Source organism: Kwoniella botswanensis, chromosome 1 (genome assembly GCF_036426115.1).
Source record: "Kwoniella botswanensis chromosome 1, complete sequence".
Taxonomy (NCBI): domain Eukaryota; kingdom Fungi; phylum Basidiomycota; class Tremellomycetes; order Tremellales; family Cryptococcaceae; genus Kwoniella; species Kwoniella botswanensis.
Genome location: NC_088599.1, coordinates 8,705,050 through 8,728,359, shown reverse-complemented (window position 1 = coordinate 8,728,359; position 23,310 = coordinate 8,705,050). Strand labels below are relative to the sequence as shown.

Here is a 23,310-nt window from a genome sequence, read left to right as displayed (position 1 = left end):
CTTAGAAATCCTCTCCTCTCATCTTCATCTCATTACGCCATACTCGCATACTCTTACTCCTTATGTGGGGGTTCAGATAAACTATGCGATGTTTCAACTTTTTTCACTTTTGATTGATCCCTCCGCCACTCGCACTGATCCGAGGAAAAGGAAAAACCCAACCCAAACCTCACTCGCCGTCATGCTGCTTCATTGTTGTCGGCCGCTGTTCATTAACTTGTTCATCTATCAAAAATCAAAAGGCATTTGCCACCTCTCATCCCCCACTTTGGACCAGCGGAACAGCTCAAGTGGCGACAAGGTATCTTACGCTCTCATAGAACTCATAGAAAAGGAGAAAAAGATCAATCAAAATGTCGAGCGAACAAGAGGTCAGTTTATACATCTCAAAACCTCAATATGAAGGAATGGATAGCTGACATGTACTTGTGCAATGTAGACTGACCAAGCTATCGAGGTGAGCTAGCTCTTGACGGCCGGATACCGGTGCAGACTCAGCTAACATGAGATATACCATAGATCTGGAGGCATAGAAAGCTACTTACCATGCTTGCTAATGCTAGAGGTGCCGGTACTTCATGTATTACCTTGATTCTTCCACCTAGTGAGTTTCGTTGTTTTCGTTCCACTGACATCGTCGTGGTACTGACAGTCTGATCTGTTCGCAGGATCCCAGATCTCGCAAGCATCGTCGATGTTGACCACTGAATACGGTACTGCATCCAATATCAAGTCTCGTGTAAATAGGTGCGTACCCGTTTTCATCCCAATATCAGGCTTCCTTTGTATGTTGTATGGCCATAGTGAACTTATATCCTCATCATAGGTTATCGGTATTATCAGCTATCACTTCTACGCAACAGAAGCTCAAACTGTACAATCGAGGTTAGCTCTGTTTCTCGTTGGTGGACTTTCATGTGTTAGCTAACAGTCGAAACCATCTATACAGTTCCCGATAACGGTTTATGTGTTTTCGTCGGTACTGTTCTGAACGATGAAGGAAAAGAAAAGAAGATTTCCTTCGCTTTGGAACCTTTCAAGCCTATCAACACCTCTTTGTACATGTGTGATAGTAGATTCCACGTAGAGGCTTTAGAAGAATTGTTAGAGAACGATTCTAAATGGGGTTTCATCATCATGTAAGTCAACTCTGTCAAGCACCGAGTCACATTCAGCTGATACATCATTCGTCCGATTATGTAGTGATGGTAATGGAGCTGTGAGTAATCTCAGCTGTATGTATCTTTGGTAGATTCAAGCTGATAGTGATTTCATATAGCTATTCGGTACATTGTCAGGTAACACTCGAGATGTCATCCATAAATTCACTGTCGATTTACCAAAGAAACATGGTCGAGGTGGTCAATCCGCATTACGTTTCTCACGTCTTCGAGAGGAAGCCAGACGAAATTACGTTAGAAAAGTAGCTGAATTGGCTGTTCAACATTTCATCACTGCCGATAAAGTCAATGTAGCCGGTTTGGTCTTGGCAGGTAGTGCCGAATTGAAAACGGATTTGAGTGGAAGTGACTTGTTCGATCCTAGATTGTTGGCTAAGGTAGTTAAGATTGTGGATGTTTCTTATGGTGGTGAAAATGGTTTCAATCAGGTGAGCTCAATTCCCCTGGCTTAGACTATCATCCTTTGCTTCGACCAGGTTTGCAGTATCACTCAAGCGGCCTTACTGATATGTAACTCCAATTCAGGCCATTGAACTTGCCGCCGACTCCCTTGCCAACGTGAAATTCGTGCAAGAAAAACGACTCATCCAGAAATACTTTGACGAAATCGCTCTCGATACTGGAAAATACTGTTTTGGTATCACCGATACCCTCAAAGCTTTAGATATGGGTGCCGTGGAAACTTTGATCGTATGGGAACAGTTGGACGTCATCCGAAACACCTTGAGAAACGCTGCTGGTGAAGAAGTGATTGTCTTCTCTTCACCGAACGATAAAGACCGAGAGAAGTTTATCGACAAATCGACTGGAACCGAGATGGAATCTGCTGCCGATCCTCAACCACTCTTAGAATGGTTCGCGGAGAAATACAAGGAGTTCGGAGCTACACTGGAATTTGTAACTAACAAATCTCAAGAAGGTTCACAATTCGTTAAAGGTTTCGGAGGGATTGGTGGTATTTTGAGATATAAGGTGGATTTCACTGAATTGGGTGATTTGGATGATGAAGACGATGAATTCTACGGATCTGATGAGGATAGTGGTGAGTCATATCTGCCATGAGTTACACACATCTCGCTGATATTTACAATGCATTGTAGACATCTAACGATGTTCTTGGGACGTATACGTATATGTCCCACTCTGCTTCAGCGCCAAGAGTAAAGTTGGGATGGTGCAAGGAAGCAAGAGTGGGATGAATTTGAAAAGATGCGGATGGGGATCGGGATCGGGATGGATAAGATCAGACTAGATGATATCAACGAACTCTTCTACAGGATCAATCTTATTTGACAAACATGGAAAGGAGGGAAGAAACGAAAAAAAGTTTGATATCATTCTAGCATGAGGTTTATCATATTATGTATATAGAATTTCATCATACAAAAAAGATGAATATGTTAATCTTTTCCCCTTTACTTTCACTATTTCTACTCATGTATCTCATGATTATCGTCATACATCCATGGTCGTCGTTCACGGTATATCCATATTGACGACACCTACTCGTATCGATGACGATTCCAAGAGCTAGCCGTTCTTTACGGTTGAATGGAGATGTGGTGCCACGTGCGCATCGGATTGAACCGAGATAACGATTGATGAGGTGAGATGAGACGAGGATCAACCTTTCATTCATTTATGATTCAAACAACTACTCGAGTAGCGACAACGACACCAACACTTTGTCCTCTCAAGTGGACAGAGAATCACGATTGCCCACTTCGCTTCCATACGACGCACTCGCCGAGACAACTCCTTGCTTGACAGTAAAGTTGTCAATACCAACAACAATATGTCATCTCAACCTCTTCTTCCACATGATCGACATGATCTATCTTCTCCACCTCGAAGAAAGTTGATCCTAACTACCATCCTCATACCTATTCTACTCATTGGTGGAATCATACTCGTATCTATCAAAGGCGATGGTGTACCGAAAGATAATTTGGGACTGGCGAGGTATTATCTGAAAGGGTGAGTCTAAACTTGTTCGACTTTGAGCTTCATCGTACCTTTTATGATAAACAACCTTCCCCTCTCATATGCCGCCTGTTATATTCAATTCATATCATTCAATCCACATGATATTAGAGCTAAGTCCCGCTGACTGTTGACTATGATATTTCAGTTCGCCAGTAATTGACGGTCATATAGATTTGCCTGAATTCGCGAGAGCATTTTATGGTAATAATATCTCGGCATTTGATCTGAACAAACCTACTGTAAGTCAAAACAAATACAAACAATTACAGTACATTACATGAATTGCTTAAGAGGACTGCAAGCTGATACTTTCGAAAATACCACTTATAGAAAGGTCATGTTGACATCCCAAGGATAAGAGAAGGTTCCCTAGGCGCTTTCTTCTGGTCGATGTGAGTTTTGGCCTTTTGAGGATTACGTTATCATCTTACCCACTGATGACTTAGCTTGATTGATATGTCCTTTTCAACTCTAGCTTCGTGGAATGTAGAGATGATAACGGAAAGGACTTCTTAAATCCCACTTTCCAAGTCCGAGGTAAGTAAGCCTTACTTACTGTACTGGACTGAAAAACAACTCATCATCCTTATCTCATCGGGGGAGATATATACATCCATTTCACATCGCTGTCTCTATACGTATAAAGCTCCAATGGGAGATGTATAAGAATAAATTAACAAGCTGACAAACCTCTTTTGTTGTGCATCGTAGACACCCTCGAGCAGATTGACGTTTCTTTCAACCTCATTGAAAAGTACTCTGGTACCTTTGCGTTCGCTTCTACCGCGGATGAAGTTGAGGTGGCTATCAAGGAAGGCAAAGTAGCTAGTATGTTCGGACTGGAGGGGTGAGTCGAGTCGAGTCGAGTCTCCTTTTCTACTCATCCAACCGTCTGTAACAAGAATCGACGTGCTGATACCTGTTGAGTTCAGTGGGCACATGTTAGGCAATTCCCTTGCAGGTAAGTTGGTTGTTTCCCTTTATTCAATGTGATGAACCCTTCAACTGATCTTCTTTGGAAGTTCTTCGAACATACCATAAACTCGGTGTTAGATATATGACCCTCACACACAGCTGTAATAATGCTTTTGCCGACTCGGCTGGTATATTCGAAAGTGTCGAAGAGAGATGGGGAGGATTATCGTAAGTTACCACTAGTAACAGGACAGAGAGCAGGAGAAACATGCTGACTTGAGATGGTTACAGAAAATTCGGCAGAGCACTTGTACCAGAGATGAACCGATTAGGTGTAATTGTGGATCTCAGTCACGTATCGGACAAAACGGCTGTACAAGCTCTGTAAGCGTCTTTCCATTGTTATCACCGTAATAGTGCTCCTCGTACTTCGTACTGATGCTTGGACACCATACATCAGCTCGATCACAAGGGCCCCCATCATGCTCTCCCATTCAGCCGCAAGACACTTCAACAACATGTCGAGGAACGTCCCTGATAATATCTTGGCTAAGATCGGTAGAGGTAAGAACCAAGTTGACGGAGTAGTCATGGTCAAGTAAGTACACGTATCTATCTGTATCTTTCAAGTATGGCTGATTTGTTTGATTGTTTTTGGTAGTTTCTTCCCCGTTTTCGCTTCTGCCAATCCTGATGAAGTGGATGTATCCTATATTGCGGATGAGATTGAATATATCGTCGAGAAGACTGGTAAACATCAGTAAGCTCGTTTTCTTCTCCTATCGTTAGATTTATGCTAGGAATACTGTGTTGACTTTGGTGGGTACACAGCGTTGGTATAGGATCAGATTACGATGGGATTGAGACCACTCCCAAAGGCTTAGAGGACGTATCTAAATATCCATATCTGGTGAATACATTTACCATCTGTTTCTTCTGCCTCAATGATAGAATGTTTACTGATATGGTGATGTTGGATTGTTCGTACATGATAGTTTGCAGAATTGATTAAAAGAGGATGGACAGAACATGAACTCTCGCTCCTTGCTGGAGGGAACTTCCTGAGAGTGTTTAGGGGCGTAGAGGAGGTTTCAAGGAAATTGAAAAATGATGGTTGGAAACGTAGTTTGACGATTTATGAGAAACGAAGGGATTTAGATCCTGTAGAATGGGAGTTATAAATATGTTGAGAAAGGATAGGTCGGAATAGTCAAGTATCGTTTCTTTGTCTTGTGCATAGAGTATAATGATGAGCACATGGGCCGAGCATGATAACTTGATTCAAGTCGATATCTCACTGGGTTGCAATTCCTTCCATATGGCATCTTCCCTCAGCAACTCATCTGATCCATCTCTTCCTTATCATCGTGTATCCACGTGGGATGCCGTCACTAGTGGAGGGTTACGGGGCGGCCCGGTCCTTCAGGATCTGGATGGTCGGGCCGAACTACCGACTGATTAAGTTTCTGTGTGACGTTTTCCACCTAGATTTGGTGGAGAGATGCATCGATCCAGCTGGGTTAGGTGAGTGAGAGAGATGGAGAGGACGAACAAAGACCCGAATAAAGCCCATCGCATTCTTCAACTGGAACAGTAGAAATTTTCTTTTTACTTTACTCTTCTTCATTCACTTGAGCTCTCTTTTCAATCTTTCTGTCATCGTATCGAAACATCTAAGATACACACTAAACAAAATGACCATCACTCACGCTACCGGTAAGTCCTCTTTCCATCTTTGAGCTATCTAGCTAGAGTAAAAAGGCAAAAAGAAAAGAATGAGATGAGATCATATATCTTGTTTTTTGTGGATCGTGATCCGGGAGATGGAGGATCGAAGAGTACCCGATAGATCATATTGACTACCTGCGATATCATAGCGACTGACTGTGTTTTATCTTATCATTTCTTCAGGTTACGCCATCAAGGATCCAAAGGATTACCTCGTAAGTCTTGGATTTTACACCCCTTGAGGATTGCAGCTCATCGATGTTGACTCTGGTTATTTCCATCGATAGAACTTCGAACTTACTAAATACGAACTTGAACCTCTCGAAGATGATCGAATCACTGTTGCTGTAGAGTGCTGTGGTGTATGCGGATCAGTGAGTGTTTTGCTTCCGTGCATTGCGATATCGATGAAGAAATCGAATTCTTCGAATACTGTCATTAGACACAAAACACACCCTTGCCCAAATTGTACTAATGATATGATGTTGATAGGACCACCACACAATCTCAGGAGGATGGGGTCCCTTCCTCACGAAATTCGTAGTTACAGGACACGAAGTTATTGGAAAAGTCGTTGAAGTCGGATCTAAAGTCTCGGAATTCAAGGTTGGTCAGAGAGTCGGTGTGGGTGCTCAGGTAGGATGTTGCGGGAAATGTAAATCTTGTAGAGGTACCAATGGTGAGCTGCTAACGCCTGCGTATTCATAATATACGGTAAATTACAAGTGGACAGGCTTTGAACTCACACTTATGATCTGCTTTTACAGAACAATACTGTCAACAACCTGTTCACGGTTACAACACTCTTTGTAAGTTGCTTTATCGCATTCATAAAGACGATCGCTTATTCTACTCTGATGCCATAGGGTACGACAACCACGAACACCAAGGTGGTTACTCCACTCACGTCAGAGCTCAAGAGCGATTCGTCTTCCCCATCCCTGACGAGCTCGCTTCTACCGATGCTGCCTCTATGTGAGTTACACCATCAGTGTTACTATGATGTGGCAAATCGATCGAACTGATAACCTGCCCATTATGTACAGGCTCTGTGGTGGTCTTACCGTCTTCTCTCCTCTTGTAAGAAACGGTGCCGGACCCGGTAAGAAAGTTGGTGTCGTCGGTCTTGGTGGTCTGTGAGTAGGACTAGCTGGTTTATCCCGTTGGATTTGTTCGCTGACCTCTTGTCTTCTTTTCTCGTGTTTAGTGGTCATTATGCCGTTCTCTTCGGTTCAGCCCTCGGAGCAGAAGTGACTGTCTTCTCTCGATCTGACGCCAAGAAAGAAGACGCCTTGAAGATGGGTGCTAAGCGATTCATCGCTACCACCGAAGGTTTCCATAAAGATCTTCAATTCGAATTCGACCTGATCATCGTTACAGCTTCTTCATCGAAATTACCCCTCGACGAGCTGTTGTCCACTTTGGACGTTGAGAAGAAATTGGTCTTTGTTGGTATGCCCGAAGATGGATTATCAAACATCACTTCTCAAACTCTTAGTGGTAATGCTGCTGCGTTAGCATCTTCTCATTTGGGTAATAAACAGGAAGTCAAACAGATGTTACAACTTGCCGTTGACAAACAGGTTAAACCTTGGGTCAACATCTTGCAGATGAAAGATGCTGCCAAAGCCATCAAGGCTGTTGAAGAAAATACTGTAAGATACAGATCAGTGCTCTTACAAGATATCAACGCTTAGGTAGAGGAAAGTGGATAAGGGGATGATTTGGTTCGTAGTTGTTATAGTGAAGTGAACATATATATTCAGCATGTATCGATGATTGCAAGCATAAATATGGGTAGATCGTCCAGGGTTTTAATTGTGAAGTACGTTGGCCGGTGGACTGTTAAGATCATTCTCTGCTCGTTGTCGCATGACGCTAGGCATTGAGCATTCGATCTGAATTTCGGCTGATGATTGTGCGTCAACGCCAAGCAAGGGAAGATGCAGATCAATCGGAGCAAGTGCAATTTTTGACATATCGTTTGTCTACAGAATGTTACAGAAATACAAGGTTTGGTACGAACAATCCTTTTGTATAGCGTTGAAACTTATTTATAGCTTGTATTATGGAGATCCAATCCGTCAATTACCCACCCCCAAAGCGACAATGATCCAGATCAGATCGAAAATCATCCTTCCGTTGCAGCTGTCCATCCTGTCGTACCCAGACTCATCGTCCACTACTACCACCTCCACTCACAGCTCTCCAAGCATCCGCCTTGTCCTTGTTCCCACTTCGTTCAGCGGCGTCTATCGTAGCTTGTCGACGTAGTTCGAGCGTTCGTCGTTTATTGAAGTAGTCAATCTGCAAACAGTGGATATGGTTGACATGAGCTCCATTAATCCTGCGGGTCCGGCGCACAGAGTGTCGAAATTACTCTAGACTGATCATCGCCGAAGTCACAAGTCACTCACCCATGCTTTCCCGCAATCCTGCTCATACTTCCCCCTCTCCCCACCGCAAATACTAGACATTTCCTTCCCCTTCGAATCTTTTTGTATTTCGTCTCCCGCCTGAAGGACGTTGTTCTTATCTAGACATCCGAAATACAAGTCTCGAGAGGTCCAACAGGCTTTCCTCTCCTCTCGAGTAGGGGCAGGTCGTTCTATACCTTCGTTTGTGGTCGATGAGGAAGATGAAGAGGAGGAAGTGGAGGAAGAGGAAGAGCCGAAGCCGAATACCATTTTTGCTTGTGGGACTTGGTTAAGGTTGTATCTTTCACAGATATTGTGAAAGGACGATGAGATTACTGGATGATGACCTAGTCAATTTGAGTGTATTTCTTGGAGGCTCCGAGGCAACCCATCGATGATGAGGATCGAACTTTTGAGATTGCTTTTCTGGTGAAGAAACGAACGGAATCAATTTCACCATAGTATAAAATGATGACGTCGAAATGTATCCACGGGCCGAGAGGACGAGGAAGAAGATGGAGATGATGAGGGATGAGGGATAACCATGGAACTAACTGTCTGTCATGAGATAGTCCGAGCCAGATCAACATTAGGACCGATGATGTGAGATGTCCAGGGCACAACCTCTAGCTTCCTTGACCAACACGGAAATAACGACGAACGATGCTGGACCATCGACCTCTGCCAACACCTTGCTCCTTCTTCCCCCGTCCCCTACCTCCTCTTCCTCGTCCCTGACGTCCGACGAAGTGACATTTGATCATCTAGCTTCTATTCAGCCGCAACACCGAAGTCAAGACTCCCCATCTGGCGATGTGCCCAAACCGAAACCACCCATACTGGGATTAAGGGATCTAGTAAAAATGCATCGAGCTGAAAAGGCCCATAAACAACAATCGCTTTCGTCCACTATTCCCATGTCGCCCAATACGATTGAGATTCGAGATGAGCTCCCACCGTCGTACGTCGAGGATGAAATTAGAAATGCAGAAGGAGGAAGAGGTGGTATAAGTGATACACCTGAAGTGTTCGCTAGACAGGTAGTCATTAGAGGTTGGAAAGTTGTAGGAGGCAAGGATTGGAAGGATGTAGCGAAACTTGGTGCTTATGTCGGTGAGTACTGAATCGACCAAAGTGGTCTTCATATGTGAATTCATGAAGAAATGGTAGTTGATCATCCTTACCTGACGTAGTGTACGAGATAGACATCAGTCTTAGAAATGTACGTGATATATATACCTGCTTCCACACGAACTGGTCCTGCCTTGAAGCCAAGGTGTCAAGCGGTCTGAACCAGCTCAGATTCATGTCTAGATAGCTGACTTATCGGTACGTACAGGGCGGTAATATAGAGATCCTCCGTCGATATACAGACTTTGTGAACCTTCGCAATGCCCTAAAAATCAAATATCCTGTATGCCATTTCCCTCTTCCACCACCATATCTCAGACCACACCACACTACTTTGCTGATATTAATCTTGGAATCTCAACAGACACTCAAAGATGCTATACCTCAATTACCAGGGAAAGCTCACTTCTGTAAGTCCCCTACACTTGTCCTCAACAGCCTTAGCTTTCTGGCTGATCAACGGTCCATGGACAAATAGCCAAATTCTCACCTGAATTTCTTGAACAACGTCAACCCCGCTTACAGCGTTTCCTGAGGAGTGTCATCCTCCATCCTGAGATGGGTAAAGGTGGTGAAAGCTCGATAGTAGGCAATTGGATCATGCGGAAAGGTATGTCTTTCAATGTTTAATGTCGAGATATACGCACCTTGTCTTACAAGTGCATCTTATGCAGGAGGATGAATGGAGAGTATGCTTCTTTGCCCGTTTGTAAATGTTTTGTAGGATCTAAGGGTGAATTCATTGTTGCAGGATTTGAAAGGTTTACTTATGTATTTGTATTTGTATTGCTATTGTACTGCATGGATTGGTACGGTTCATATCGCTGGTCAAACGCATTGAAAATGTATTCAACTCGACTATACGGAGCGTTTGGTACAGTTTTATTGATGATCTTGGTTATCAATGATCCGATGACCTCGTAGACGCGATGATGGTCTAGCAGAAAATACTGCACGATAGGTCCCCGAGGAAGTCTTCAAGCATGACAAGTAGAGCACTGTCGACAAGGGGAAATATTGACGTACGATTCCGCAACTCGGTTGTGCCATTCTCTTTAGGCGAGTCAGTATTCGCTTGCGCTGGAATGACCCTTGCCTTTCCGGTCCGTCACCATCACCAGTCAATCCGGGACAGGTCCTGCCTTTGTTGACTCATGTGAGACACCGCCACCCCTAGATTAACCCTCATCCCACATGTCTCAGTGTCCCAGTGAAAGCCACAGAGGTCATTGACAGTACTTTCCCATGGAATCCCTATCAACGCTGTGTTGGATACACACAGTGAATGAACGTGAGTAGGGATGTGAGGAAGGCACACTACATGAAAGGGCCCACAAGGTGATTATTAGAATTTTGAGTTTGACTTTGTTGTGTTAATTACAGTGGGGCGCTGGTCACCACCTTACAGTTAATTAATTAGGGTAAATAACAAAGGAATGAAATTAAGGATTTTTCGAAGAAGCTTAAACTTTATTCCACCTTTATTTGTTGACAGCTATGAGCGAAGGGAGGGGATGAGATCAATCAAGTGAGTTAGTGCATATAGCAGCTGCTCGATAGTGATTTACTATCTCTGATCAAGATAGATATTCTAAGCTAGTTTCTGGTGACTTTGTACTCTGAAATGACTTTCTTGTACATGGGACCGACTGAAAACGTTTTCCGTAATTTGCAAGCTCGTTGATTTTCTCGCAGCATACAGCACAGTCAGACAGCGCGGAAGTTCGCCCCTTCTCACTCTCACCTCCTCTGTCCTGGCGACATAACGTACGTCAGAAGGATTCGTATGCCAAGACGGTGGAGAACGGAGAAAAACAGGAAACTTAAGTTTCAAGCTACTCGATCATCCCCTTACTTTGGGATTCCAGCGGATTAGCAATCCCTCCTAGGTCAGGTATGCGAGCGGAATAGTGGCGGATTGAGCGAGCAAATTACACAAACAACCAAACAATCCACAAAATGGGATAAACATCGACATATGAGAATATATAACGTGAAGTTAGGGGGCAAGATAGTCTAGATTTTTCAGTACAAGGCAAGTGAAGCTCATCAGTCGGAACAGGGGTCCAGAGGAAATTGCGCAAGTCGATCACCTGACCAGGGATGATCTGATGAACTTTCCATTACCTCACTTCTCAGACATACTCAAGGGACTCGGACGCAATCTATCTTGAAGGAAATCAACAGGACAAGGTCATTAGCAGGGATGATTCGAGGCGAGAGTACGGTGTATGTACACATGTGATGGATAGTTCTGACATCATGTCGATTTTCTCAAGAGAGTTTATGACTACAAAGTTCAAATCAAGCACCGGAACGAAGCCGACCGAAGAATGAGACAACCTGCAATCTCGAAGCTACACGATTGCCAATGGACCGCCAGACGAGGGAGTGAAATCTCGATTCCCACTAACCACCGGGCGATCTTCCGTTGGCTCTTTCAGTCACTGCCTTGGGGAAACCGGGAGGCCTCAACAGGTGTTGTCCACAGCCGAGACTGACCGGTCGTTAGACTGTTCTGACTTTCGCACAACAAACACTTTCATCAACAAACAAACAGCTTGTCTTCCCCAATACACGGATTATCTCTGGGTGAGCCGAGCAGGACGAACAAACGATATGATGTGAGTGGCTTGAATATGCTTTATCGATGAGTCTCGGCAAGATAAGAATTTCAGAGATCCCTTACCTCTGATGACGAAGACTTCCTTGGGATCTGATGCTGTTCAATGACCTGCGATACGAAGAAAAGTCATTTGCAGTTGAGACATATCAAAAGTCTTTCTGGGAGAGTTTGAATCTGATTAAATTTGAGAAGGAACGAGGGCATACATGATGGACGTTCATCCTTGGAGAAGGCTGAATCACTAGTATCTCAATGACAGGGATGTCGAAGACAAACAACTTGGCTCAACATGTAGTTGTCGGAAGAAGACGGATGGATATCTGGCTGGAAGAAAGGTATAAATAGGTCACTTTCCAAGACGAAAACATCAACCATTCCTCTTCACAACAACATCTTTTCATTCTCTTTCTTCTCTTCCACACACAGCTCACAGTCAGTAGTCTTCCCTTCTCGTTCATTCCTTTCTGTAGCTTCTTATATATATAGCTTTGTTCATATACCTATACTAACCTAAACTTTACCTTACTTGAATCATTCATCTTGATTGTTTACGACTTTTAATCATTTCAATATGAAGTTTTCACCCTCATTCGCTTTTGTAGCTTTAGCCACTTTGGGTTCTTCCGCTTCTGCTAAATCCTCCCGTCGGGGAGCAGACTTCACTCCCAACAACGGTCTTCACAGATTGGCTTCCCGACAAGTCGTGACTGCCAACATCTGTGAGAATATCCCACTGGATGTCCCCCTCAACGTAGCGGTCTGTCAAGATACCGATGGTAACGATGTAACGATCGTCCCGGGACTTGACCTCACTGGTCTTGTCTGTTCGCTCACCGGTACTTCTGTCAACGTTGAAGTCAGCACTGGGTAAGTCAATGAATCCTTCTCCTTCATATGTACCGCTTGATGGATGCTAATTTTACTTTCTCTCCAGTATCTGTCTCTGTCTCGCTGCTGGTGTCTTGACCGACGACTCCATTGCCGACATCCGTGGTCTCGTCGACATTGGAGGAACCAACATTGATCTCTTGCTCACCGACGTTCAAGGCCTCACTGGTTACACGGTTGACACCCTTGTTGACGCGCTGATCGGTGATGCCACTACGGTCGTGAGTCAGCTGTCATTATCCATTCGATCTCCCTAAAGCTGAATGGATCGCTTATATTCGTGTCTAGTTGAGCGCTAGTACCACCGACTGTGTCTACCCTGATGGTGCCACTCCCAACTCCTGTGAAGCATGTACTTTCGGTAAGCCATCTGCCTCCATTGACCAACATCTCCATTGGGCTGAGGATACCTTCGTGCTTTGTTAGACTGTCCTGAAGGAGAAGCCGTATGCGGTGACCAATGTATCGCCGAAGGTGACACCTGTGCCTCTGGTATCGCCCGACGAAAGCGAGGATTACTCGGTGGCAACGCCAACTTCCTTTGCACCAAAGGTCAAACCGCCTGTGCTATCCCCTCGTCCCGATTCTTCACTCATGGAGGCTACGAATGTGTTGATACCCATGCCGATGTTGAGTCTTGCGGTGGATGCACATTCGCCTTCCCCGGTCAAACTCAAGGTCAAGACTGTACGGCTTTACCCAACGCTATCGATGTCGCTTGTAACGCTGGTTCGTGTGTTGTCCAACAATGCGCTAAAGGATTTGAACCCAACTTCTACCAATCTGGATGTGTTCCCCTCGGCTCCTACTTGGGCTTCACCATTGCCAAACGGACTGAAGGTATCGACCTCAAGCTTTCTCCTTTAACCGACCTCATCAAGAACCTCACCGGTGTCAACATTGACCCAAAGGTTATCGAGCTTGATCTCCTCAAGGATGATGTCCTCAACATCGAGAAAAGAGATATCAACCTCAACCTCGACTCATTGACTGGTCTTATCAAGAACCTTACTGGTGTCGATGTCGATGTCAAACAGATTGACTTGGACCTTCTCAAAGGTGATTTACTCAACGTTGAAAAGAGGTCCACCGAAGATGCACCCATCGTCAACCTCGATCTTGAATCCATCACCGAGCTCCTTGGTATCAACCTGAACGATATTGATGTCGAGCTTTTCAAAGCTAAACTCGCTAAGATCCAAAAGAGAACCGACGACTCCCCCATTTTAACCTTGGACCTCGAATCCCTTACTGGACTCCTCGGGGTAAACCTCAACGACATCGATGTTGAGCTGCTCAAGGCTAAACTCGCCAAGATCCAAAAGAAATCCGACATCGTCAGTGATCTGGTCGGCGAACCTCTCGCGAACCTCCGACTCAACGGTGACAATCTCCTGGACGTCAATGGCCTTCTTTAAGCACCGAACTAAGCAATAAAGAGGTCAAAAATCACCCTTCTTCCAGGTGACTTCAGTATATTAGTCGAAGAATACCATGATAACAATGGTATTTCGGCGGCTAAGGAATATCAAGGACAGTAATTTTCTTTTGACTTCATCTTTTTTTGAAATTCTGTTTCTGCTTTTTCGTTTTACAGCTCATTTATATCTGTCATACGCATATACACGGACTATAAGGGATCGATTATAATTACTGTATCTTTATTGGGGATATCATAATGTATGAATGGACAATGCATTGCTATAACACCTAGTTGCATTCGAAACATATCTTTGGTGCCATTGTGGCACATGGTCTGGCTCATCGTGTACTGACAGGTTTTAACACGCGATGTGCACATGAGTACTGTGCATGCAGCAGAACGCTGGGCACTCGATATGGCTTCTCATGGTCAAGATAATCCTTCTTGTGAGAACAGGACGATGGTAGGGCGACCACGAGTGTAGGAACCGAATACTGTACTGAGGCTGAACAAGCCAGTTTACCGATCTCTCACGCGCAAAGGTTCGATGTCTCACCCAGCCCAGGCTGATACCACACTATATAGATGTATTCAAACCTGTATGGCACGCCCTAGCCCGGCTTGAGCCCTCAGACTATACTCATGGCCCCCGACTGAAAGAAGCAAGGAATGCACATCCGGTGTAGTGTCCGCTATATAAGCTCATTGGCATTCGCCACTTTTACCAAAGAATTCTTCATCCCCTTCTTGGATCACCCAATACACAACTCGCGAATTTTACAGTAACGACCCCAACAACTTTAACGACCTTGACGACCCACGCTCTTTAAGTAATATCACGCTCTTTACGAACACACTCATTAACAGTAAAACCCACACCAATTCATAGAAAGACAAATACAAAAAAACAAAAACAAAAACAAAATGAAGACTTCTACCTCTTTTGCCATTCTCGCTCTTCTCGCTAGCGCCGGTACCACCTTTGCTGCACCCTTGCCCCATCACTCCAACCATAAAAATTCGGATGTTGAGTCAGGTCACAGAGGAGGACATCATCACAATCGTGCTGAACACCCATCCAATCATCATATCCTCGATGTCGCCGTCGATGTAGATATGGATACTCACAGGGGTAACCATGCGAATGGGAAACATCACCATGCCAGAGCGGATCCTCTTTCTGTCACCAAGCCCCTGACTGGTGCTTTAGGTGTAAGTGAATAACTTTACTCTTCGCCTTTTAGATTATTCGATATACTTATGTCTGTGGTGTATATAGCTCCCTACAGCCGATAAGCTTCCCAATGGATCTACGAACGGTCATAAGATGGGTAAGACCAAAGGAAACAATGCCATTCAGTCACTCGCCAAAACTCTCAGTCCCACATCCGATTCTATCCACGGGTCACTGAAGCCCCTGAATAGTGATACTACCAAGGTAGGTCAACAGCTCAATCATCCTAATTCAGGTAACATCGGTCATCTAGGTAAAACCGCCGACGATGCTTTGGAACCTCAAGAAACCCAAATTAGCAAAAATGTCTTACCTCGAGATGTGGTTTCCAGTGTAATCGGGAGTAACGGTGTAGCAAAACCCGCTCAAACTGCTGCTACGGGATTAGGAAACAATATCGCCACTGTCAACAATAAGGGCAAAAACGATATGCCAGTTGCTGGCTCCGCTGTCAACCCCGTCACGTCAGGAAGCCAGATTGTTCCTGTTGTCACCGGTGGACTGGGGCAGGGAGTGAAAACAGTAACTTTTGGCGGTGATAACATTGCTCCTCCGACTCTCACTTCCACTTTACTCAACTCGAAAGGCGGTGTATTAGACCTGAACAATGGACTGCTTGGACCCAATGGCGGAGTGGTCGGTACTGCTGGGAAAGTCACTGGTGTGACTGGTACTCTGACCAATGGACAGGGTGCTTTAGTCAATTCTCAAACTGCCACTGGGACAGTGGGGAAAGTACCTGGCACCGTTGGGGGAGTAACCGACTCGGCCAACGTCGATCCAGTCTCCAACCAGGCTTATCAAATCAACACTGATGATACCGAATCCGATGTGAAGACTGTTTCCGGAAATGGGATAACTCAAGCAAATGATCACGGACCCAATCAGACGAATGAGAAAGTCAACTCGTCTGCATTCAAAGGCGATGGCCTAGACCACCGATTGAACGGACATGGTAGTGATGGGACCAAGGATCGAACTACCGAATTGATCTCGGATAACACATCCAATGTCAAACAGACAAGTCAAGATACAAATAGTATCGATTCTAACAATACATCGAAGAATGTAAACAATATCAGCCCAACCGTAAATGCAGTCACCACTTCTAATGACAGCTCGTCAACTTCAGAATTGAAGAAGACTAGTGATGGGACTATGAAGACAGTCGACCAATCTACCGATCAAGCTATCCCGTCCAGCTCACAGAAGAATACGGGTTCGCTGGTCACTGCCAATAACGATAACGCCAATGCCAAGATCATCCAGACTCCTGGTAAGTCCGATAAAATAGCAGAGACCAATACGAACGATGTGACTGGTTCCAAGTCCAGTGGCGATAATGTGAATATCAAAGTTGCCGTTCCTCAACATCAAGCTACCCAAAATCAGGGAAACACAAGTGGTGCATTGGTAAATGGCAATGGCAATAAGATTGGACCGAATGATCAGAGAGGGAATGTAGTTCAGCAAGTAGGAGATGGTAAAATACTCAAACAGAATATCGTCAATCCTTCTCCTTCTTCTGCCAAACTTTCAGCTTCTGCCACCAAACCTCATTCGACATCCACTTCTGCCCATTTCCACTCCGCTGCGGTATCACACTCCGCATCCCCCAGTAAAGATTCTAACCACCCAACATCGGTGAGACCACAGGTGTTCGTGGAATACACGAGCTTCGCTTCTTCCCCCAGCTCTACTATCGCCTCTCAATCCGCTTCTATCGCCTCTACCACACCCTTGGCTCAGGCACAGGTACAGTCGGGCACGATTCAAGTGGTAAGTACTTCTGTTCTTTTGATAGCCTTGATCAGATACTGAGATGAAATTTCAGGATAAGAACAAACAATCCACAACCGATGTTAAACTCCCCTTAACGTCCTCCCTCCACCTGCCACTCCCTTCTACAACCTCCAAAACACTCAAGACAGCTGCCACCAAACCTCGTCAAGCGCAAGTGGCCTATGGTCAAAAGGGCGAACATGTCGTTGCGTGCGATGGACAGAAACATCAACCCAACGACATGATTGATGAATGTATCAAAGCTGATCTTTTAGATTTCAAACCTAACCAAACTGAGGTGAGCCCATTCTCAACGCTTCATACAGACATATCCTTAAATAAGCGCGTACGTGGAGCTGATAAGATAAATGTTCCCCTGTGATATAGGCCTGTCCAACTGACATGCAACATGATATTCAATATGGTCTATCAACCGATATGTTGAAAAATGATCAACAAGCGAATAAGGAAATTCAAAAATACGTCAGATTATGTTTGAAAGCTAGTGCTCTGTAAAGTAACTTAATTTCAACATGGATACACAAGTAAACAGATGTTGTATTTCTTGATTTTCCGGTTTCTGTCAGATATCATTGTCATGCATTGGAATGATTGGGTGCGATTTTGGTGCTTTAGACCACTGGACGTAGCGTAAAACTCTTCATTCGTTTTTTGACGCATAGCTGAACTCAGTCATCACCACCTCATCGCCGAGTAAACCCGCCCTTACAATAGAGAATTACTCAATACTGGTTCGGATCAGCCAGAGATGATCAGTCTAAAGGATTGCCGCAAGGAAACTAATCGCACGGTAGTCATGAGGATGTAATCCATGGTGTCTTTGTCTATGTTCGAAGGATATCTTGACACTTTTCTATCATCTCGATCTCACACTGTCATCATACAGTAGAGCGTATAGTGAAATGAATGCATGTATCATGTATAGCATCTATGTTGGCGTCGATAATAGTATGAAATCATATAGACAATGTATATTACCTGCATCGTGTATCGTATCGTGTATTACAATGTCCACAGTCATGTCGAATACCTTTTGTTCCCATAATCACATTAATCCATATCCCCCTTTCCAACCTTGATCCAAATCCTGCTTGCATTTCAACCTACAGCGTCACAGCTTTACTGACATTAGCAGTCCTTCTAACAGTTTCGAATATCCTAAACAAGCTAATAACCATATTTCCTCCATATAACAATAATGATAATAAACTCAACGCGATCACTCCAGCTTGTCTTCTACAAGCTTCCTTGGCTAGAGGGGCATTGATGATAGTTGAAGGTAAAGTGACGGAAACAGAATGAGAAATCAGTCTAGTCGCATTTGTATTACTATTGGTGGCTGAAGTTACGTTTGATAATTCTTTCAATAATATCGAATATTGATCGTTCAAACCTTCTCTCCACCAAGGTGAATCAGAAGTACATTCCAATGGAGTTGCAATTAGATCGTTGGTCGAAAGGGATACAGCAGATGACCAAAGGCCAACAAACAACAGGTCCAGACAGACCCATAACATTTTAGATCGAAGTCCCCATAGACCTATGGGTTTACCGAAATATTCTCGGTAGATCGCCGTCAGAACGTGTAAGATCGTTAAGCAGGAGTACGACATGACTAGAGTAGTTGATGAACCGATCAACCCCGGGACCCGAAGATGTTCCAGTTCCTCTCGAATAGTTACTGCTAGACCTGTATGTAACCATTTAAGTTCAGCCTATATACAAGACCAAATCGCTCAAATGAGAGATTGGTGATGGAGAATCCCACTTACCAAGCGAAATGATCACTAAAACCAGATTCACCAACCTGATCCAAATTGTTACTCTCGCGTCCAAGAACAACATCCTTCTATATCTTCGTCTCCAATCCGAATCAACTTCTCTACTCCTTTTCCTCCCCATTTTTTTCTGCTTCTTCCTTTCCTTCCTAGTTGTCCACCAACCTTTCTCACTACCTCTTCGACCTTGAGTTGTTGCCGATAAAGTTCCAGTGGTAGTAGCCATTGTATCCTGTCTTTCAAGGTTCTCTCCTCCATTCAATCTTCCTCCAGCTTCCTTCTGAGCTAGACCAGCTTCCCAATTTGACTTCTCCCCCGGTCCGGCGCCAGGTCCAGCCGCAGCCGGTTCATCATCACTATTCTGATTCCACGGATATCCTTCACCGTTCCTGGCACTGGGTGTAAAGCCCAATCCGGACGGTGTGGGAGGTACCAGAGCTTGCCTATATCTCTTTTGCCTCCTTGATTTAGTCCTTTTCGTATTTTCCGCATCAACTTCACCATTTCCATTTCCATTTCCATTCGCTGCTCCTTGATCAGGTGTGACTTGATTTGCTGTATCGTTCAGCCCAAAATCGCGTCTTTGAGGTGTTATGGGATTCTCCTCACTACCATCACCGATCTCCATCTTAGCGGTTGATTTCCTGGATCTTGATGATTTAGGTCTTGGCGGAACAGCTGTGGTAGGTGGATAAGGAACAGCAGAGGGATTATCGTTCTCTTCGTAATATCCATACAAGGCATCTTGCCAACTTCCCGCATGGGGCCAACCATCTTTGAACCTATTGGTGATCGGAGGGGGTAATTGGATTCTTAGCATGTGTGACGAACGCCTTTTCGTCTTAGGTCTCGTGGGCGTCGAGGAGGATCCTGCCTCGTTCATATTCGAGACCGATTCACCTGTTCCTGAACGTATCATTTGACTGGACCCATTAGGAGTCGACATGGCAGATGAAGAAGTAGCCATTCCAGGTATTGCAACTGGTTTAGATAAAGATGATTTTACCCTTGATCTCGCCGTTGCAAAAGGTATGACCTCCGTATCGGTCAATGGTTCTAATGGTTCGTGTTCTTCATCCGTATCATTCCTTTTAAAGAATCTAGGAAATGCAGGTGCTGTAAGTTGTCGTTTATTTGACCTCCTAGGTGAAAGAGGTTCTCCCGCTGCCCCATCTGCTTGAAGGGGATGGCTACTTTCATTGGAAGGTAATCTAGTGCTGGTATCGTCAACTAGTGTAGTCATACCTGGACTGGGAGCTTCAACCGTAGGCGAAGTAGGTGCGGATGCAGGACGAGTAGGTACGCCTTGAGTACGTTTTACGATCCCTCCTCCGCCAGGTGGAGTTGGCTCAGTAGCTTGATGGGGGTTATTGATCTTATCGGGATTTTGACTTGATCGTCTGAAAATATGTTGAGTAGAATTGGAGAATCTGATAGGCGCAGGATGAAGTAATTTCATATGTGATGGACCTGATAAACCAGAGGATAAAGTCGTAGAAGGAGATTCAGTGAATCGTTTAAAGTTCCTCAATGAAGATGGCGTTGATCCATTTTGTTGTTCTTGGATATTATTGGGTGTTGAAGTATCTTTGGAACTTCTTCTAGAGGAAGATGAGAAAACACCACTCATCCTATGACCATGCCTTTCCTTGTTGAAAGAAAAATAGCTCTCCTTCTCCCTCTCTTTACCTGATTCTCCTTCTGTCATTTCACCTTGATGGTCTCCCTCCTGATTTACCTGTCCTTGTTCTACATCTCTCCCACTCCTATGCAGGTTCTTGGCTCTGAGCTTCGCCATACCCCTCTGCGTGAATGTCCACCACGGAGGCTCGTCGTCGCTCGTCTCGTCATCGCTATCTACGGACGAGTCGGACGAGCTGGAATACCGCAATCTACGACGTCGTTTGGGCGGGTCAGGGGATAATGTGGGATTTTCAGGGTGAGGAAGCGGAGAATGTGCAGGTGAAGGTGGAGTGGGTGGCTCGAATATTGCTGAGGCTGAATTGATCCAAGCAAAGCAAGACTTATCAGAATTGGGAAAGGGTTTTTAGTTAGAGAGGATGTTAAACCTACGAGGTACAGTCCTGACTCTTCTGGCGGTCGATCCACCCTCTCTTACACTTCCGCTCACGGGACTCAATGTTCTCATACTGTTGTCACCATCTTTACGGATTGATGGATCAGGACTCCTGAGTTTCCCATCATCGACTTCTCTCGCTTTGCCCTTATCAGGTCTAGAACGTGATTCCCTTCTACCCCTTTTATTGATAGTCGAACTTTCCGCATTGGCACTAGACATCTTCACGCGTACGATGATACCTCAAGGTTGTGAGCAAGTGGGGATGAAGATGTATGTTGAGTGATGTTGTTGTTCAAGGTTTTTGTTGGAAGCGAATAAAGGAAGTCTTCGACCAAGATGCCAAGCCCCTTTGACGATCCCGATGGGATAAACACTCTCACTCTTCTTCCCTTCTCGCTTCTTCTATCTTCGAATCTTCACAGATTGATTAACGACCCCCTTGGATTGCCATCAGGTGATGGATGTCACACGACCAAAGCCGATGAAGCGAAGAGATGTGAATTAGTAGGATGTCCTTTGATCTGATGGGTTGTAGCGCGTTGGGGGTCGGTCGCAAGTTGAACCAAACAACTGAGAGAGGTGGCAAATGCGAAACTGACGATGACAATGCGACAAATCGATAGGGCGTAGATGAGTTCCAATGGTGATGGCAATGAGATCAAAAAGTATTGGATGATATAGTATGATAGCCTACGGTATGATCAAGTCGAGTTCAAGTTGGTTGCATCATCTTGATCCAAAGATTGATCATGCAAACAATCAAGAATATTCGGTTACTCTTGGTTGCAAGGTTAAAATAACAGCTTAATTACCCCTGAGCGGGTTCATTTATCCCCTACGTATGGACACAAGCACCACTGCTCACTAACTATGTATCAGCTTGCAATGCATATATAACATCATCTTCAGCGACTACGTCCACTGCTGTTCAAAGTGTCAGTTCTTGAGCCGGCTGCCATCTAACCAACGGATATGAATCTCGCTGTACTCACTGCATACAAGGAAGGTACCAGTGGTCAACCTCACTAGCATTCGAAATGTATACCATCAGTCAGATTTGACTGTCTCGACGACTTTCGAACAGACTTTTCTACCAATCCCAGACCATCATACAGTGTATTATACAATGCATGTTCATGAAAATATGATGTCTTTCTTCTTTCCTCTTCTCACCCTCATTCATCCCACCCAAACCTAGACCTCATTAACGTCTACTAGGTGAAGCCTCTCTATCTCTACCTGTCCTTCGAGCGCCAGATGCAGGCGCACGCGATCGAGCTCCTGAAGGTGCTTTCGAGAATGCAAAGTCGCTACATTCCCAAAGAACAAGATGTCAATGTTTAGCTGTTAAAGCGAAGACCCGTCTTCTATATCAAATTATCTGACTCACGTCTTGATTGTCTGTTCCAGGAAGGTCGTTCCATCTGTACCTTTTACAGCTTTCTCTGCTTGCTCTTTCTCTGGGAACTCTATTAATGCGTAACCCTACATTAGAGACAGTGGGATGTCAGTGAAAAGAACCCATTTGATCCGTACTACTTGCTTCCCTCCGTAAAGCGGTGTGACAGGGTGAGACCTACCATGACATAACCCGTACGTCTATTCAATGCCATCGAAAGATTCTTGACTTCTCCATAATCACCGAATAGATCTTGTAAGTCCTCTTCCGTGGTCTCCTCGTTTAACCCTGTTACAATTATGATCCATCCTTCTACAGCTATAGGAGAGCGAGATTGTCATCAGCTTAGTACGTCCGAGTGATGATTATACCAGACTACAGAGAAGCACGAGACATGATCTGCTTCAACTCACATTTAGCTGCCCATGAATGACCTGCTCCGTTAACTTCTCCAGCTAGTTGGCGATATTCCATTATACAGCAATTGATGGAAGGAAGCAGTAGTGATTCGGGAGGGAATAAGGAGCAAAATCAATGACAAATATGTCAGCTATATCCTTTCAGTGACACCTCAGTCTCCTTGAGCTAGCTCACCCATATCGACGTCGGCCATCGTGAAGAGTATCAGTTGATGTTTTTAGGATGGAAGGTGGAGGAAGGAAGATGATTGAAAACGTGTTTTTGGAACTTGATGTAGCACTTTGAGTGAATTTATCACTGT

At 44.6% G+C, this 23,310-nt stretch overlaps 9 protein-coding genes across 9 annotated transcripts; 6 read left to right on the top strand and 3 right to left on the bottom strand.

Annotated features, from left to right (window-relative positions):
• Positions 1–353: 353 nt before the first annotated feature.
• L199_003274 (peptide chain release factor 1, archaeal and eukaryotic forms) lies at positions 354–2,243 on the top strand (the record flags this gene model as incomplete). The annotated part of the gene is made up of 9 exons (XM_064889008.1): positions 354–371; positions 440–457; positions 520–604; positions 669–747; positions 827–885; positions 950–1,139; positions 1,204–1,219; positions 1,280–1,609; positions 1,707–2,243. The coding sequence occupies 9 exons, from the start codon at positions 354–356 to the stop codon at positions 2,241–2,243; spliced, it is 1,332 nt and encodes a 443-aa protein (XP_064745080.1).
• Positions 2,244–2,976: 733 nt separating this feature from the next.
• L199_003273 (uncharacterized protein) lies at positions 2,977–5,263 on the top strand (the record flags this gene model as incomplete). Its single annotated transcript, XM_064889007.1, has 12 exons — positions 2,977–3,158; positions 3,313–3,406; positions 3,498–3,559; positions 3,643–3,704; positions 3,879–4,014; positions 4,100–4,128; positions 4,190–4,310; positions 4,374–4,466; positions 4,543–4,680; positions 4,744–4,842; positions 4,914–4,992; positions 5,078–5,263. The coding sequence occupies 12 exons, from the start codon at positions 2,977–2,979 to the stop codon at positions 5,261–5,263; spliced, it is 1,281 nt and encodes a 426-aa protein (XP_064745079.1).
• A 513-nt stretch (positions 5,264–5,776) lies between these two features.
• On the top strand, positions 5,777–7,507 carry L199_003272 (uncharacterized protein; the record flags this gene model as incomplete). The annotated part of the gene is made up of 8 exons (XM_064889006.1): positions 5,777–5,798; positions 5,994–6,025; positions 6,098–6,184; positions 6,303–6,489; positions 6,578–6,619; positions 6,677–6,785; positions 6,857–6,946; positions 7,018–7,507. 8 exons carry the CDS (start codon positions 5,777–5,779, stop codon positions 7,505–7,507), a joined length of 1,059 nt encoding a protein of 352 aa, XP_064745078.1.
• A 475-nt stretch (positions 7,508–7,982) lies between these two features.
• L199_003271 (uncharacterized protein) lies at positions 7,983–8,497 on the bottom strand (the record flags this gene model as incomplete). Its single annotated transcript, XM_064889005.1, has 2 exons — positions 7,983–8,117; positions 8,228–8,497. 2 exons carry the CDS (start codon positions 8,495–8,497, stop codon positions 7,983–7,985), a joined length of 405 nt encoding a protein of 134 aa, XP_064745077.1.
• A 338-nt stretch (positions 8,498–8,835) lies between these two features.
• L199_003270 (uncharacterized protein) lies at positions 8,836–9,988 on the top strand (the record flags this gene model as incomplete). Its single annotated transcript, XM_064889004.1, has 5 exons — positions 8,836–9,340; positions 9,421–9,449; positions 9,567–9,641; positions 9,723–9,768; positions 9,837–9,988. The coding sequence occupies 5 exons, from the start codon at positions 8,836–8,838 to the stop codon at positions 9,986–9,988; spliced, it is 807 nt and encodes a 268-aa protein (XP_064745076.1).
• A 2,567-nt stretch (positions 9,989–12,555) lies between these two features.
• Positions 12,556–14,290, top strand: L199_003269 (uncharacterized protein; the record flags this gene model as incomplete). The annotated part of the gene is made up of 4 exons (XM_064889003.1): positions 12,556–12,851; positions 12,919–13,093; positions 13,161–13,233; positions 13,299–14,290. The coding sequence occupies 4 exons, from the start codon at positions 12,556–12,558 to the stop codon at positions 14,288–14,290; spliced, it is 1,536 nt and encodes a 511-aa protein (XP_064745075.1).
• A 929-nt stretch (positions 14,291–15,219) lies between these two features.
• L199_003268 (uncharacterized protein) lies at positions 15,220–17,827 on the top strand (the record flags this gene model as incomplete). The annotated part of the gene is made up of 4 exons (XM_064889002.1): positions 15,220–15,507; positions 15,575–17,308; positions 17,364–17,609; positions 17,699–17,827. 4 exons carry the CDS (start codon positions 15,220–15,222, stop codon positions 17,825–17,827), a joined length of 2,397 nt encoding a protein of 798 aa, XP_064745074.1.
• A 608-nt stretch (positions 17,828–18,435) lies between these two features.
• L199_003267 (uncharacterized protein) lies at positions 18,436–21,409 on the bottom strand (the record flags this gene model as incomplete). The annotated part of the gene is made up of 3 exons (XM_064889001.1): positions 18,436–19,022; positions 19,105–21,108; positions 21,184–21,409. The coding sequence occupies 3 exons, from the start codon at positions 21,407–21,409 to the stop codon at positions 18,436–18,438; spliced, it is 2,817 nt and encodes a 938-aa protein (XP_064745073.1).
• Positions 21,410–22,394: 985 nt separating this feature from the next.
• Positions 22,395–23,202, bottom strand: L199_003266 (uncharacterized protein; the record flags this gene model as incomplete). Its single annotated transcript, XM_064889000.1, has 5 exons — positions 22,395–22,500; positions 22,581–22,675; positions 22,771–22,907; positions 23,003–23,044; positions 23,184–23,202. 5 exons carry the CDS (start codon positions 23,200–23,202, stop codon positions 22,395–22,397), a joined length of 399 nt encoding a protein of 132 aa, XP_064745072.1.
• Between the last annotated feature and the right edge of the window lie 108 nt (positions 23,203–23,310).